The 15,236-nt window shown below is 39.4% G+C and overlaps 2 protein-coding genes across 2 annotated transcripts; both read right to left on the bottom strand.

Annotated features, from left to right (window-relative positions):
• Positions 1 to 3,055: 3,055 nt before the first annotated feature.
• On the bottom strand, positions 3,056 to 7,051 carry AOL_s00080g444 (uncharacterized protein; the record flags this gene model as incomplete). The annotated part of the gene is made up of 3 exons (XM_011124819.1): positions 3,056 to 6,648; positions 6,791 to 6,819; positions 6,951 to 7,051. The coding sequence occupies 3 exons, from the start codon at positions 7,049 to 7,051 to the stop codon at positions 3,056 to 3,058; spliced, it is 3,723 nt and encodes a 1,240-aa protein (XP_011123121.1).
• Positions 7,052 to 9,823: 2,772 nt separating this feature from the next.
• AOL_s00080g443 (uncharacterized protein) lies at positions 9,824 to 11,299 on the bottom strand (the record flags this gene model as incomplete). The annotated part of the gene is made up of 2 exons (XM_011124818.1): positions 9,824 to 10,848; positions 10,921 to 11,299. The coding sequence occupies 2 exons, from the start codon at positions 11,297 to 11,299 to the stop codon at positions 9,824 to 9,826; spliced, it is 1,404 nt and encodes a 467-aa protein (XP_011123120.1).
• Positions 11,300 to 15,236: the final 3,937 nt, after the last annotated feature.

Genomic DNA, 15,236 nt, shown 5'->3' with positions numbered 1-15,236 from the left:
TTAAACTAGGCTAAGAAATTTTGTAATTTATAAAATTTAGTACTATTAAAAAAATTAGAATCTAAAAATTTAATACTTAAAACAATTATTAAAATTATTATAGATATATTATTTTTGAAATATTCAAAAACTACTATTATAGTTTTAATTTATTTAATAATAAATCTTAGTAAAATAATAATTGTAATTTCTTTTTTAACATCTTTTCCCTTAAAGAACTCATTTTTTAATAAAGTTGGTGCTGATATTTAAATATTAGATTAATAAGGTTATAAAATAACAAAATATAAGAAATCGTATACAAATTAATTATGATATCAAGATAATATATAAATATTACAAAACAAAGAGTAATATACTAATATAAATATAAATTAATATTTAAATTATTACTTAATTTCTAAATATATAATAATAAATATAGCAATTTAAATAAACAATTAATAAAAAAAATAATAAAGTAAATTAAACAAAAGTTTTAAATCTAAATTAAACATTCAAATATATAAAATATTAAATTGGATAAAAATTAAGATTACATAATTTATTAAATTAAACAGAAGTTAAGTTTAAACTAAACATTTGAATATATAAAGTATTAAACTAGATAAAAATTATTCCTACATAAGCTAGAAAATCTATATAAAACAAAAACCTAAACAAACCCTATACCACACTTATTAATATAATAATTATAATTTTAGACTATAAATTTCAAAATTTAAATTTGGATATTTTTTTATTTTGGGTTTATGATTTATATTACGTTGTGTGGTTTTTCTTTTAACTACAGTATTGCTTGGATATTTCCTATAATCATTCTAAAAGCTCCTCCAGCCGCCTGGATTTCTGTTTGGAGTTCATTATGCTGATTGCTTTGTTACAAATTTAAATATTTAATTTAATTATTATAATTTCATTTTAAAATTTTAATAATCTATAAACTCTAATAAATTCTTTATCTTTTTTAATATCAATTTTACTTTATAATTTAAAATTAAAATTTACCTAATTTACTAATAATTTAATTTATATTATAACATATCTAATTACTTTTTGATTTATAAATTATACTAAAATTTTAAAAAAATTATAAAAATTTTTTTAATTTTTATTATGTATATTTATATTTAATAAATTATAATTTTTTAATATATATTATTTTCTTTTAAAAATTAAATCAATTAAAATATTATATTTATTTTAAAATTTTTTAACAAAATTTTTTAAATAATTTAATATTTTATTATATTTCTTAATTTTATATATTCAAATTTTTTAGAAAATAATATAATATTTAAAATAAAAATATAAAATTATATAAATAAAAAATATAATATAATAATTAACTATAAAACTAAATATTATTTAAATAAATTATAAATTAAATTAATAAATTAACTAATGAAGTTTTAAGATAAACTAAAAATTATTATTACTTAAAGGTTTTTAAATATATAATAAAATTTCCTATAAATAATTATAAATATAATATTTATTAATAGTTATTAATAATTGTTAATTTAATAATTACTAACAACATCTGATAATTATAATTTTAACATCAAATATTGTTGTTATACCTGTCCCAGGATTCCTTGGCAAGGTTTCCTAAAACAGCTTAGTATTCTACTGTATTTTTCAACTTTATATGTTCAGATTTTTTAAAAAGTAGTATAGTATTTGGGGTGAAGATATAAAGTTATATAAATAGAAAATATAACATAGTAATTAACTATAAGATTAAATATTGTTTAAGTAAATTATAAACTAAATTGATAAGTTGATTGATAAAATTTCAAAATAAACTAAAAATTGTTATCACTTAAAGATTTTTAAATATATAATAAAATTTTTTATAAATGAGTGACTAGATATATAATAGATGTTTGGTTGACTTGTTAATATTGTCGACAGTTAATTAGTTGATATATTTAATAAAAAAGATTTGGTGTCGAATATTGTATGACAGGTTAATATCAAACACTTCTGTCTGTTAATTAAAATAAGAAATGTGTTGTTTTATAATATATTTGTATATGAGGTAGAAAACAGGTGTATAAACTTTTAATTTAAAGAATCTGAATAATTATAACTAAAAATATTCTTGTGAGATAAAGAGAAGCAGAAACAAGAAGTATGTTTGTCGCGCCAAGATATATTTCCTAATCGGGTTAGTCAATATGGCTGGGCCGTGACAATTGTATAACAGATTAGTACTAAAGATTTTTATTTATTAGTTAAAATAAAAAATATATTATTCTACAATATATTTGTACATAAAGCAAAAAACAGGCGTATAAACTCCCAATCTAAAGAATCCAAATAATTATAACTAAAAACATTCTGTAAGCTAAGGAGAAACAGAAACAAAAAACATGTTTATCACGCCAAGACATATTTCCTAATCAGGTTAGTCAATATGGCTGGGTCGTGACAATTTTTTATTAAACTATATAATGAAATTTATTAATAATAATAATAGGTTTAAAAATTAAAATAATTATATTTATTAAAAAATAATATAAAAAATAAATTGTAATTTAAGTTTTATTATATAAATAAAATAAATAAGAATTTTTTTATATTAATTGTTATTTCTGAATTAATTTCAAAGTTAAAGTTGAAATTAAAAATTATTATTTTAGGAAATTTAAATAAATAGAATTAGTGGTTGGAATTAGTGTCCTTTTTTATGCTAAAACTACAACTCGTTTGTATGGTGTTGAACGGAATCAGTGACCCATTCCGACAACTCATACCCCGTAGGGGTTGGAAATAATAGTTAGAATCCTTTAACAGAAATAATAGTTAGGTAAAACCCCAATATAATAGTAAACGAAGTTAAAAATAATAGTTAGGGTTAGAAATAATAATTAGGTTAGGAGTGGTGGCTAATCTAAAACAGATTAGTAGGAAGTTTCGACGAACGAGAACTTGGGGTTGTTGTTGTTCAGCTGTATTGATCTAAATCTGAGAACGGAAATGAAGAGGATATTAAAAGCAGTTGTGGGACCAGAAGCAGTCGACTAGTCGTCGAATATAATCTACTAATCTAGCTGTGGTGCCATCGATGGCCGCATCGTTTCTCATTCCGACTACAGAGGTAGTTAGATACGTTGATTTCGTCAGCTGATAGGATAACCGATGCACCTCCGGGCATCTCTTTTTCACGAATGGTATAAAACTCTTCAAACCACTCCGGATCATCGTACTGGATTTGCGTCGAATCCAGATGTCGAATCCCCTCTACGAATGCCGCGTCAAACGATAATGAAAGTGTTCGGCCATTTGAACCTTTTATCTCCGTAAGAGCTCCTCTATAAAGGAGCGTTCGCGCAATCGTGGGCTTGATCAGCCGCACGGCACCAAACAACGGCGTCGGGCCAAATTGCCCGCGCTCTTCTATATCAGCGCCTTTATCCAGGAGGAGATCGACCAGCCACCCCAGACCTGCTGCTATAGCCTTGTATAGCAATGAATACGGGGTTCCATTGACTAATCTCGTTTTGATATTTGCGCCCCTGTTGACAAGTACGTTGATGTATTCCGGCACCAGGTCGTAGTTTTCGGTTGCCCAGAGTAATGGTGTGAGGCCATCCTTGTCGACTACCTCCATGTTTGCGCCCTCTCGTAGCAATAATCTAAAGATTTTTAACTTCTCTTTCCGGATGGCAGGATCAGAGGGATGCGCTTCCAAGATATAAGATAGTGCTGTATGGCCGTTCAAATTGGCTGCGTCGATATTAGCCCTCGCACTCAACAGTAGTTCAATCATTTTCCCACTGTAATCGGTCGTAGCATAGATAAGTGCCGTATTTCCTGTTGAATCCCTCGCATCCAAAGCCGCGCCATTGTTCACTAGAATGCGAGCTAGCTCTAGATCATTTTCAATGGCGGCATGGATAAGTAGTGTATTCCCTGCTCTATCAGTTGTGTCTACAGCCGCACCATTCCGTATCAGAATTAGGACCTGATCCAGGTTACCTTGAAGTCCGGCCGTGATAAGCGATCTATTTATAGACAGATCCTTTGACTCGACTCTTGCGCCGTAGCGCCTTAGGATTTCGGCCCCCGCCCAATATTCATCATTCATAGCCTGTAGAAGAGACATATTTCGGTCCTTTGCCCCAATATTTCTGCCGTTGACCAGCAGGAGTTGGAGCATTTGATAATCCTTTTTAGCTGTGGCCTTCATTAATGGCGTCTCGCCCCTTATGTCGACGGCCTCCATATTCGCCCGACCCTCTAACAGTAACTTCACCATTTCAGTGGAGCTGAACATCACAGCTGAGATTAATGGTGTCCTGCCGAATGGGTCTTTTGCTTCTATATCTGCGCCGTAGGTTATAAGTAGCCGAGCTACTTCGTGGTGGTCTCCGACTATGGCTTTCATCAATGGTGTCTCGTCTTCTTTCCCACGTTGATCAGGGTCAATCTTGCCGATTTCCAGCAGCTGACGGACAGCGTCGTAACGTCCATTCTCAGCAGCTGACAGAAGCAACTTCGCGCTTATTTTATCCTTCGACCCGATCCCGCCACTCTCCCTTAAAAGTTTCAGAACGTCGTTGCGCCCGCTACAGATAGCGTAAGATAGTGGAGTCCCTCCAATATCATCGCTCAAGTCAGCTGCAGCTCCTGCTTCGAGTAGCAGCTTGATGACGCCGGTGTTTCCGGTCCACACTGCATAAACCAGCGGCGTCCGCTGGTATCGATCCTGAGAATTCAAACCCACGTCCGTCGGCCTGGAACCAAAAAAAGGAATCCACTCGGTCTGGGTACGAGGCCAAATCCGAATCCACTTAAACCAGCTATGGCTCCCTAAAAGTTCTGCAACAACTCCCTCGCGGCCGTTCCCCGCAGCCCAAGATAATGCAGACCGGCCATGTGTGTTATCGATCGCGTGCCTATCGATATTGCGATCTACGTTACGGCCTGAAGACGATTCGAGGAGGAGTTTGACAACGTCTTGCAGCCCGAAATATGATGCTACCATGAGCGTGGTCATGCCATCGGGGTATTCTGCACCTGTAGTGTTCCAGTATACGGCGAACCAAATTTTGAACCACGTTGAATTTACATCGCAAATTTTCATGAGATCTAGCACGTTTTCTCCGTCCAGTTTAATCTGACCTTTTTCAAGGTGCGTCGTCCAATGGTTTGCCGAGTACGAAAGAAATTCGCACGTCTGGAGGAGTTCTGTGGCGTATTCTAGTGGTCGGGCCGCTAGTGAGCGGTGTCTTTCACTGGTATGGGTTTTGAAGTCGGAAAAGAGGAGATGTTGAATACAGGTGTTAAATAAAATTTGATGGCAATCCGGCATATGAAGCGATTGTCCCCACTCAATCGAACTTTCGCTTGGAACAGTTGTACTAGAGCCCCCCCCTTGGCTGATGACCAAGAACTCTTTCGCGGTTTGATGAATTAGATAGACAGCCGACTCCAGAACGACGATAAAGAGACCACATAGATCTCTGATATCGTGGCGAATTCGCTCTTCTGGATGTTTTTGAAGTTGGTCGTAAGAATTCAACTTATGGCCATTTTTAAGATTCAACTGGAGCGCAAGACTCATTTCGGGAAGGGTAAGGGGTCGTTCCGCGGCGACTAAAATCCTTAGCAGGATCCTTGCTTGCTCTGGATTGCAACTCCTCGATAGGATTTTTTCATAAGCCTCGTTGACGGTCCTCGGGATAGTTGAAATCACTTTAATCATTTTTCGTTCGTCTATGTGAATATTTGTCTCCGTATCGTTTTCAATCAAATTGAGGGTGAGGTAAACCCAGAGGTATGTTCTATTCGGAACAGCTGTAAGTTCATTTAGCAAAATCGTTCTTTCTGCCTTCGTTAAGAACAATTTGTCACCAACTTCGTTAACTCTAGCTTCAATAAAAATTTCGATCTCCTTAGAAATCATTTTCATCTCTGCTTCATTTTCTCCACTCAGATGAATGAGAGGGAATCTTGCCTGTTCCATAGGGCGAAATCCATGCCGGATATCACGGGTTGGACGGCTAGTTATCAGAAATCTTAGCCTGAGGTCGGCACTTTTTCTTCCAAAGTATAGCTCGTGAAGTTTTTTCATAAGCCAGGAGCCCTCCTCCTTTTTGCATTCATCAAGTGCGTCGAGAATGCAAATAATCTCGCCGTCAGCCGTTGTGCTCTCCTTTGTGGCAACAATCAAGAGCGTGCTCCAAAGTTCGTTGAGGGAGCTACAGAACCCTTCACCTGCTATTTCGAACCGCCGAAGAATCTCTTGCGACAGCAGTGAAGGTTTTCTGTCGAAAATCTGAAAGAGGATACAGCATAGTGCGGTAACAGCACTCCCCTGCCCTTCAAAGTCATCTTTGAAGAAAAAGTAGCATGTCGTTGTCGACTTGGTTGAAGGGACCACGGAGTCAACCAAATATTTTGCAAGAACCGATTTACCACTTCCGGGGTCGGCTGACACCCAAAGTATCTTTTTGAATGGTATATCGCCCAGGCGTGATGGTGCGGGCGCCCTCCAATTCCGAAACTTTCGGTGGTTCGTGAACCATTCGCACGTTCCCTCAACTCGATCCGGATTTCGATCTTTTCGATTTTTCTCGACGAGTTTGTATAGCGCGCTTAAGAGTTTGTTTTTTTGGCTTTCGCTTTGCAACTGGGCTAAAGTAGATGTGGATTAGCTTCTAGACTTTGGTATCGGATCATCCACCTTTCCATCGCACGTGCATGAAACTCCACGCCCTTTATACATATATATTCTATTGCACATATATTCGACATTATAGTACAGTTTTTGGCATACCGCTATCAATACCATCAAACTTCATATCCCTAGTATATGGCGTGTGACATTGTTAGCAGGTGCTGTGGCTTTTATAGGTATACACTGGTCTCGTTCCCAGCCTCACCCAGCTATGCATCGGAATATTATCCACATTGCGGACACGAAATACAATACTGACCCCTGAACGTTTATTGATCCCGCTTGAACGCCTATTTTAGGCCCCAAGCTAGTGTTTTTGAAGGTAACACCAGCGCTGGTGTCGGGAATTTCTTGATCCATCGCTGCGGCCTTATGCTTTTCGATCCGTGAGCTCCTCTGGCGTTGGCTTCACCGGCATTCTCGTAGTTGGTTAAACCCCGCACGCCTTAGCAAGACCAGAACCTCCGGTGTGTTCTCGACATCGATACTGTTTGTTCATGAATTGAGTGAAGGCTTTCTACTCTACGGCAGCCTCGGAGCTTCACTCCGAGGCATGATTGGCACCCGGCCTTTTTATTCGGTCGGGAGATTGCGAGGCTGGGATTAACGATCGGCGCACCTGATCACAATCTTGCCAATGGCCACTGCATACGTGTTTTAGGCTGTCGACATATGGAGATAGATGCAGCCCTTGACGCGATGTTTGATCAAGTGGATCCTTTTCAGCCTTTTCAGCCTTCCCTCACATATTTGTTGACCATTGAACAGTAAATCCGGTTTTGTGTTACTGTCAGGGGGTATGCTACGCCACAAACAGTGGCTGACGTACGCCACAGTACTAAATACCACAACGGCGTTGAGCGGATACACCACGAAAAGTGCTAGTCTGCTTAAGCACTCCTGGCAGAAAAACGCCTGGATCATGAGCTTCATTAGCTGGCGATTAAGTTGCCCCAAAGATATATGCACCTTCTTTCTACGACTCTATTCACCCATTTATATATGCGAACCCTGATGATGATTCGGCCCCTGATTTCCATATCTGATCTCAATTGCAGAGCTGCAGAGTTTAATGTCTGTGTTGGAGGACGGAATCTTGTATTTGGGCTGTCGATTACATAGTCTAAATTTTATTGGCCTTATCCGTATCCAGGAGCCATTGTGAGGTTAGGGACGTATCATAATAGCCGGTAGTGTCATTATTCTCAGCGTAATTATAGAGGCTGTTCAGGGATTAGACCAGCAAGTCTAAACAGCTACTGCTTAGTTATTCTAGGTGGGAAATAATATTATATTAGCTATTTGAGGAAGGAAATAGGGTATCTGTCCCAGCCGCATATAGCTCCGCCATTGGACGCAGAGACGGACCGGTAAATGGAAAGGTACCCGGCACTGGGAAAACAGCAACAAAACCGAGGACTCGTACGTGACTATGCCGAAAGTAACCTCGCTTTTTTCCGTGCATTCCGTCGCCTTGAAACATACCGGCAGGACTGTGTTGCTTACGTCATCTACATTTAAGAGACTATGGCTGTCCCTTAATTTGTACCCCAAGAAGGACCGGTGGAAAATACAGGATTAAATCCCTTGTGGTAAATGATGTGATACCCTACGATCCACTGAATCTCGAGCTTCCAAAAGTTGAGCATCTACCACTTCCGCCACGAATTCCACGAATTCCGCCAGTCCCACCACCAATTCCACAAAAGATTCCACTAATTCCACAGCGGCTACCACCAATTGCGCCAATTCCGCCAATTCGACAACAGCTTCCACGACTTCCATCTCCTCCGCGGATTCCAAAGTTTCCAAAGGCCCCAAAATCCCGAAGGGCTTTTGAAAGTCATTCCATATATGCAAATGAAAGGGCTACCTTTTCTTTCGGTGGGGATTATGAAGTTACCGAGCATCATTGGTGTTCCAAAATTTTATTCCCTGATGGCGATTACACCAACGTCAACTTTATGAGCTTCATTATATCGCTAACTTTCATATCGCTTATCTGCGCCACAAACTATGCATACAACATAACCTTTCTCAAACAAAAATATTTAAGCCTACCTCACTAGTGGAAGGCCCGCAGCACCCCCAAACCCAACTTTGCAACATGGTACCAATATTGGAAACCCTCCAGCTATAACGTCAGTATAGGAACGGGGGTATCGTCGTTTCCTATGAATGATTTGGATAGCCACACCCGCGGGAACAGCCAATGCCTAGAACTGGGACAGGAGGAATATACAATACGCCAAACTGAGTACGATGATATAGATAACCCACTTCCAATCACGGACGTGGAAAGACTATCGTCCCTATGATATGCCGCAGCAGTGAAGTGACCATCCTGTTATTTAGGGCATCAGCAAGCTGCTCGCAGTAGAATAAACCGGTTGTATATTGATTTCATGAATTAAACGTACTCAGCGTGAGCGGGTTTGACTACGGGTGCAATCTGTGGCGCAACAGAGCTTAACTGCCACAGCCACCCACGTTCAACAACGCTACGAGTACTTTAAATATTATGTCACTACCCCAATGAATCAACGAATTTTCAAAGGAAAAAAAAGGGCACGGCTCATCTCGTATGGAAGCTCAGATTATTAATGTATTTGGCTAAGAGTGACCAGCATGCAAGCAATCGTGAAATAAAAAAAGGAGATTGTAAAGAGTGGGAAAAATGTCAAAAAATGACGGAAGGCAGGTTCAAAAAAAAGGTAGTGTCTAAGAATCCGTATATCCAACGAACCCCATTAAAATAATAAAAGCGTAATCGACCAAGCCTTCGGCGACGAAGAAATGGAAGAAGGAAAAGAGACCAATAAACATTACCCATCACCGAAAACATAACTCATAGATAAATATTACACGAAATTTTGATACGACAGCACATAGGGTTGAAAATAATTGTTCAGTAGATAACATAGTCAGACCAACTATTACACTTTGTATTATGTAATTGTGTAGTATATCTGCTTATATATTTTTTACTTTTTAGTTATTAATTTATGCAGTTAAACTCAATCGATACATTTTTTAATTACAATCCTTTTTATTCTGTTTTCTATCTTTAACTGTAACTGGTTAGTAAATCGCAATTTTATGGTTCCCGCCCAGCTATTGTAATATAGGTAATTACACCCAATGAAAATATTTCGAATTTGACACCCGGGCTCTATCCCGAAAAAAGTTGGCTGGAATATCCTCCAACTTCTCCTTATCAATATTGGGAGAACCTTCTAACACCTTGATTGTAAACTCGGCCCCCCGCCACTGGGATGTTATAGTCCGCATGGGGGGCAGGGGCTGATCTTTTGAAATTTCGGGTCTTTTCCAAATGAGATCTGGATGATGTTTAATAAGGTGAACAACGAATACTGAGCCTGGTGAGTTCACGATGTTATAGGGGGTATTGTCGAGGTCGGTCCATTCGGGTTTACGACCAGTATCTGCTGAATCGTTTGACTTTTGCTCCCGTAGACACCAATAACATCTTGCATTTGGCATAACCTTTTGTTCGTGATCATCCGGGACACCGTACTTATGCCGCAGGTGACAAAAAAGTGGTCCGTTTACCGCGGCGTGGCGTTCAATGAGTGTGAATAGAACATGGTAATCAGGGTAATCCAGTAATTCGGGTCGAAAGTTGGCGGGGTCGGTGAAAAGTTGGTGGTGAATTTCCTTCACGATCTTGCTGGCCTGCTTCCGTCTCCAAGAGTCAAAGAAATGGCCGTCAGCAAGACTTTTAGCAACTTTCATAATATCTTTTGCTATAGCCTTGGAAGGCCGGTTGTCTGTCTCCCACTTGGGGGGGTTTGTAAGGATATAGTCCTGCAAAGAATTCGCGAACATGTCGTAATACTCATCCGGGCCTAAAATCGGATGAAGATGTCGATATTTCTGAATATAATCATCTTTCATAAATAATAGAGCTTTGTGGACAAGGTCTGCTTCTTCTGTGCTACGAGTCAGAGTCCATTTAGTTCGGATTCGGAACTCCACATTGTTCGCAGCTTCGTATTTGATTCCGTGGTGTTGCTCGACAAGTCGAATTGCAGCGCTAGCCCGCATAACCGGCATTCGGTTATATCTACGAAGTTCGTAACTCTTTGGGTTTCCGATCGGGATTTCCGGAAAGCGGTATGAAAAATCATAGGCATCTGCACCGTTTCGGAAGATAAGTTAATCTTATTTTTTGACCCCGGGTTGAAGGGCAATTCCTTTTGACCCACTGATAAAGATGTCATAATGACAAGCAACACAATACTCGTTCAAACTGTCGCCAAACACCAACATTTTTTGTTGCCCCTCTGCGGCTGCTTCTGCAAGCTCTCGGAGGTCCCTCAAACAGACCCTGCAACAGCCTCTTTCATTATTGGAAAACGTGCGAGTTGCCTTCTTCCAATAATCTTGTTTTGCATCGATCAGTTTGGTCTTGTATAAATCCGGATTACTGAACCGATACTGATTGTACCAAAACTCTTGGTTTGCTTCACCGAGACGCTCTCTTAAAGCTCGACAGGTGAAGGAAAGAACAGCAATGTCGGGGGGGAGTAGATAGTTTGAGATCTTTTCTTGTAAATTGAGGGGGAGGGTTAAGAGAGTCGCCATTTCTTTCCTCTTCGAAGACTTCTATCTTTACTTTTCCGTCGAGTGAAGAGATTGACTTGTGAAAAATGACGAGGCAGCTTATCAATCCTCAGATTTACACTTCGTTCCAAGTCCGCCAGTACTTCCGCGCCTGGACAACTGGTGCCTTTTATTGAAACTGGTTGGTGGCGTTCCTTGGCGTCATTGGCTGACGAGGCGCTCGAAATATTGTATTATTGAGGTTTTCTAGCTTAGTTTTAATATAATATGTTTATTAGAAAATCTATAAGCTGCTCTATAGCGCCAGTCCCCATGCTAATACTACTTAAACATTGTTAAATATTGAAACTCGTATCTCACGATTTTAGTAGTTCCCTCGTGCCTGTTGCTACACCAAATCAAACCCCATAGAAAACAATAGTCAATAGACAAACATAATTATAAAAAAATAGAAGCAAGAATAATAGATCATAAAATTAACTCCAGTTGGAATCTAAATTAATTTTTATTGCCTTTCAGTTTCGCCGGGCCATTCTTCGCGCGACAAAGTCTTTCTTGCCGTTAATTAGTCAATCATCCCAGCACATGATGAGAACGACAAAACCCCGTCCCAAATCATCCTGATTCAAATACCCCTGCGGAGACTCTAAACTTTTCCCGTCGCCCGGTTTTCCTTTGGTTTTTCCTCCAGGGTAGGCCATCGCCCACCTCATAATCCCTTCATTCATAAAACCCATCTTTTCCGCAGTGACAATCGATTTTTCGTTTACATGACTTGTAGTCCACCGAACCCTTCGTAGACCTATACCACCGGTACCATTTTCGGGTAAATTAAGTGTAAAGTTTAAAAGCGAACCGACAGCATTTGTCATAACATGGGCCTTTTGAAAAGGCAGGAGGGTGAAGGCAAATTCAATTTCTGTGACTTAATTGCATGGCTAAGGACGTGTTGCAGAGAGCGATGATTCCTGCCAAAGCTCCTTCTCTGTCGGAACCGCCTGCTATTGGATATTGAGTTTTATCAATGACAGCATACAGTACCATTCCGTAGCCAGGCTTATAAATGACTCAATAAAATCCGATGTAAAGCTTTCCGCAGAATTGAAGGGTCCAAATGGGCCGTGTGATCATGCATCTGGATGTCGGTTGGCGAGAAAAATTCAGCAGCGTGTCTAGTTGACTAAACTCAAAAATCCAGTTTTGAGATTTCTTCTGACACAAAATGTGAATCGGTAAAAGGGATAAAGGTACTTTACACTAAAAGGGGTTGACTTTATTCGATTGTTGGAGATCAAAGAATGTTGCCGTTCCGGACTTCGTTCAAAGGACTGACAAATATGACTCAGCAGCTGATTGATACCCTTCGAACATAAGGATCTTTTAGAGCCGCAGCGGACACCGCTCCAGATAGGAAATCTGATTCAATTTCCTCATACGATCTATGATGCCTGAGTAGGCCGTTCTCTATTTCGACGGAATAAATATACTCTTCCAGGGAATTAGCTCTAACATATGGACTATATTCACAATTGACTTCACTAGAACATCGTGCTAGTCGCAGCCTGCTAATCGGGATTAGAACAACCCTGAGGAGTGCTAAGATCGGGTTTTCTTCGCGTCGATCACCCCGGATTTACAGAGTTTGAAATTTTATCAAAACCGTTTCAGGGTCATCGAGAAGATCGATCTTAGACCTCGGGTCTGATGCTGGCATTTTGGTTCCCCGCAATCACGGAAGCATCTGGCTCAATAAATGGCCGCATTTATCATTGTAACCGATTTTGCTGAGAATACAGCCTTTATAATCAAAGTATCCTGCCTGTCGTTGTACCAAAGAGCAAATAAATCCCGTTAAGCTAGCGGACGTGCCTGAAATTTGGGGAAAGGGGGCAAGGGAACGTACTTGGCCCAGACCGCCAAGCGTAAAGTTATATTTCATCCATAGTTCATCTAACGCTTGGAGTAGGGCACACAACAGAGGCTTCAGCGTTTTAGTATTTCTGAGTTCGTCATTTGGTGATCGAGCATCGGCTTGGGATGCCAGGCTCGGTATTTCGAAGAGATCGAGAGTGTACTCTTTAGTGGTGCAATGTGCAGACTGCAGGTGGAACTGAATTGCGGAAGAAGGGCGGCCGTTGATTGCCTCAAAAAGGGCGGCTAGGGAATATTTGTAAGGGTAGTTATAATTGACAAGAAAGACGTAGATATCTGCACTCACGGCGACTTATACGTTAGAAAATTGGTAACACTCATATGCGTGCGTGAACTGGCTAAAATCAAGCCGTTGTCTCACGACGCCAAGAAGTTAAATTCAAGGTTAAACATTAGCTGCAAAAAGTATCTTGATCTAAATCTCAGAGCGACAAGTATCGGCTAGTGGCTTTCATGATGGAGTACATTACATACACATAATTGTTGAGTTATTTCCAATCCAGCTTCAACGGCTTCAGCCAGCTTCACAAACGGCGCAAGATAGCCAGTATAAGGTACTATAAATGCTCAATCAACATACATCATACATATATTTACGTCATAATAGGACCACTCACTTCTGCCCGTCGGTGCTACACTCACAATATTGCGACAACAATTGCGTAGTTAGCATACATTCAATGCATATGGTATATAGACATAACACGTAATTGACTGTATACCCCAAAAAAGCGTTGGAGTGTTCTTTTCCCGTAGGGTATCTGAATAAACACCAAGCCATCTATTTTACCAAGCCCGCGGGTTACAAGATCCAACCGGGCCTCGAAATCGAGGTCTGTTTGCGCAGTCGTAAGCATTCTTTGTTTTTCGATTGAGTCGTCGCGGTAGAATAGCTATTTCTGATGCGACGCTTGTTATTCCGTAGAGTGTGAATGATGTATATATATTGTCCCCATCTCTGTTGCCTGTCGCCTTTAGAAAACGAGAGCAGGACATAGCGCTTAATACTTCTTCATGAATAGGCCAACTCTTTTTGCCGATGATATTAAGAATTCTCTATACTAGTCTCTAATAAGCTAGTTGTTACCTGTTGACTGGTTCAGGACTTGTTATTACACAGAGGTATTCTCTATGAATAAAGATACCAACTTCTTGCGACTTTCTTTAGTGGTCGAGTTGGCGAATATATGGAAATACGTATATGTGATGTATCACTTGTTGATCGGTAGGATACTTTGGGTGTTTAAGCCGCTAAAATTGCGTAAGAGATTTGAACAACAATATCCTAATTACTTTCCAGGACTTAGCTTCCTTAACATCAGATAGGTTATAACTAAGAGGGGAGGACTGATGACTCAGGTTGAAATTAGTGATCAGACCTCGGCCCTGTACCCACGATGTTAGGTTGGATATAGGTATGGTTGGTACGCCGACCACAATAGTACAGGTGATCTCAACGGTTATTGCGGGATGTCTAGCTCACAGATGCATTGCGACTTTGTGAAAAATCTTATGAGGAGCAAGAATTCTGATTATAATATCGCGGGTTATAATTTTTTGGTGATCAGGACCGACAGATGGCCCAACACAAACCCGCAAAGCTCCGCGTTGCAGAAACATGTGTTGTATGAGGTGCAGCGCGTCATAGTAAGGTTAAAGTAGTCACGTTGGTAACTACCAAACAACAGTAAGTACACTTCGAGTGGGGTTAAAGCAACTGGCTCAGTTTACGCAATCATGAGGCGGGGTTATCAGCTGCACATACATGCATATATTCGGCATCTAATAATGTCGGACCTATCTTCTGACAGAAGAGATCTAGAAAGGATAAATGCAAATGTCACAACGATAGGCATAAATCAAACGGGGTCGTCGGCCTGCTTTGGAAGCGTCTTCTTGATTTAGAGGAATTCTGCAGTTAGTGTCGCTGCAACATTTAAAAGCATGGCTGTATTATTTTTACGAAGCTAAATTCATTACTGATTAGGTGGTGAGCGATCATGAAAGTATATGTACAAGAGCCCTC

The sequence above is a fragment of the Orbilia oligospora genome, assembly GCF_000225545.1.
Source record: "Orbilia oligospora ATCC 24927 unplaced genomic scaffold scaffold00080, whole genome shotgun sequence".
NCBI lineage: Eukaryota > Fungi > Ascomycota > Orbiliomycetes > Orbiliales > Orbiliaceae > Orbilia > Orbilia oligospora.
Note: the sequence above shows the minus strand (reverse complement) of the source record. Positions and strands in the feature narration are given on the sequence as shown.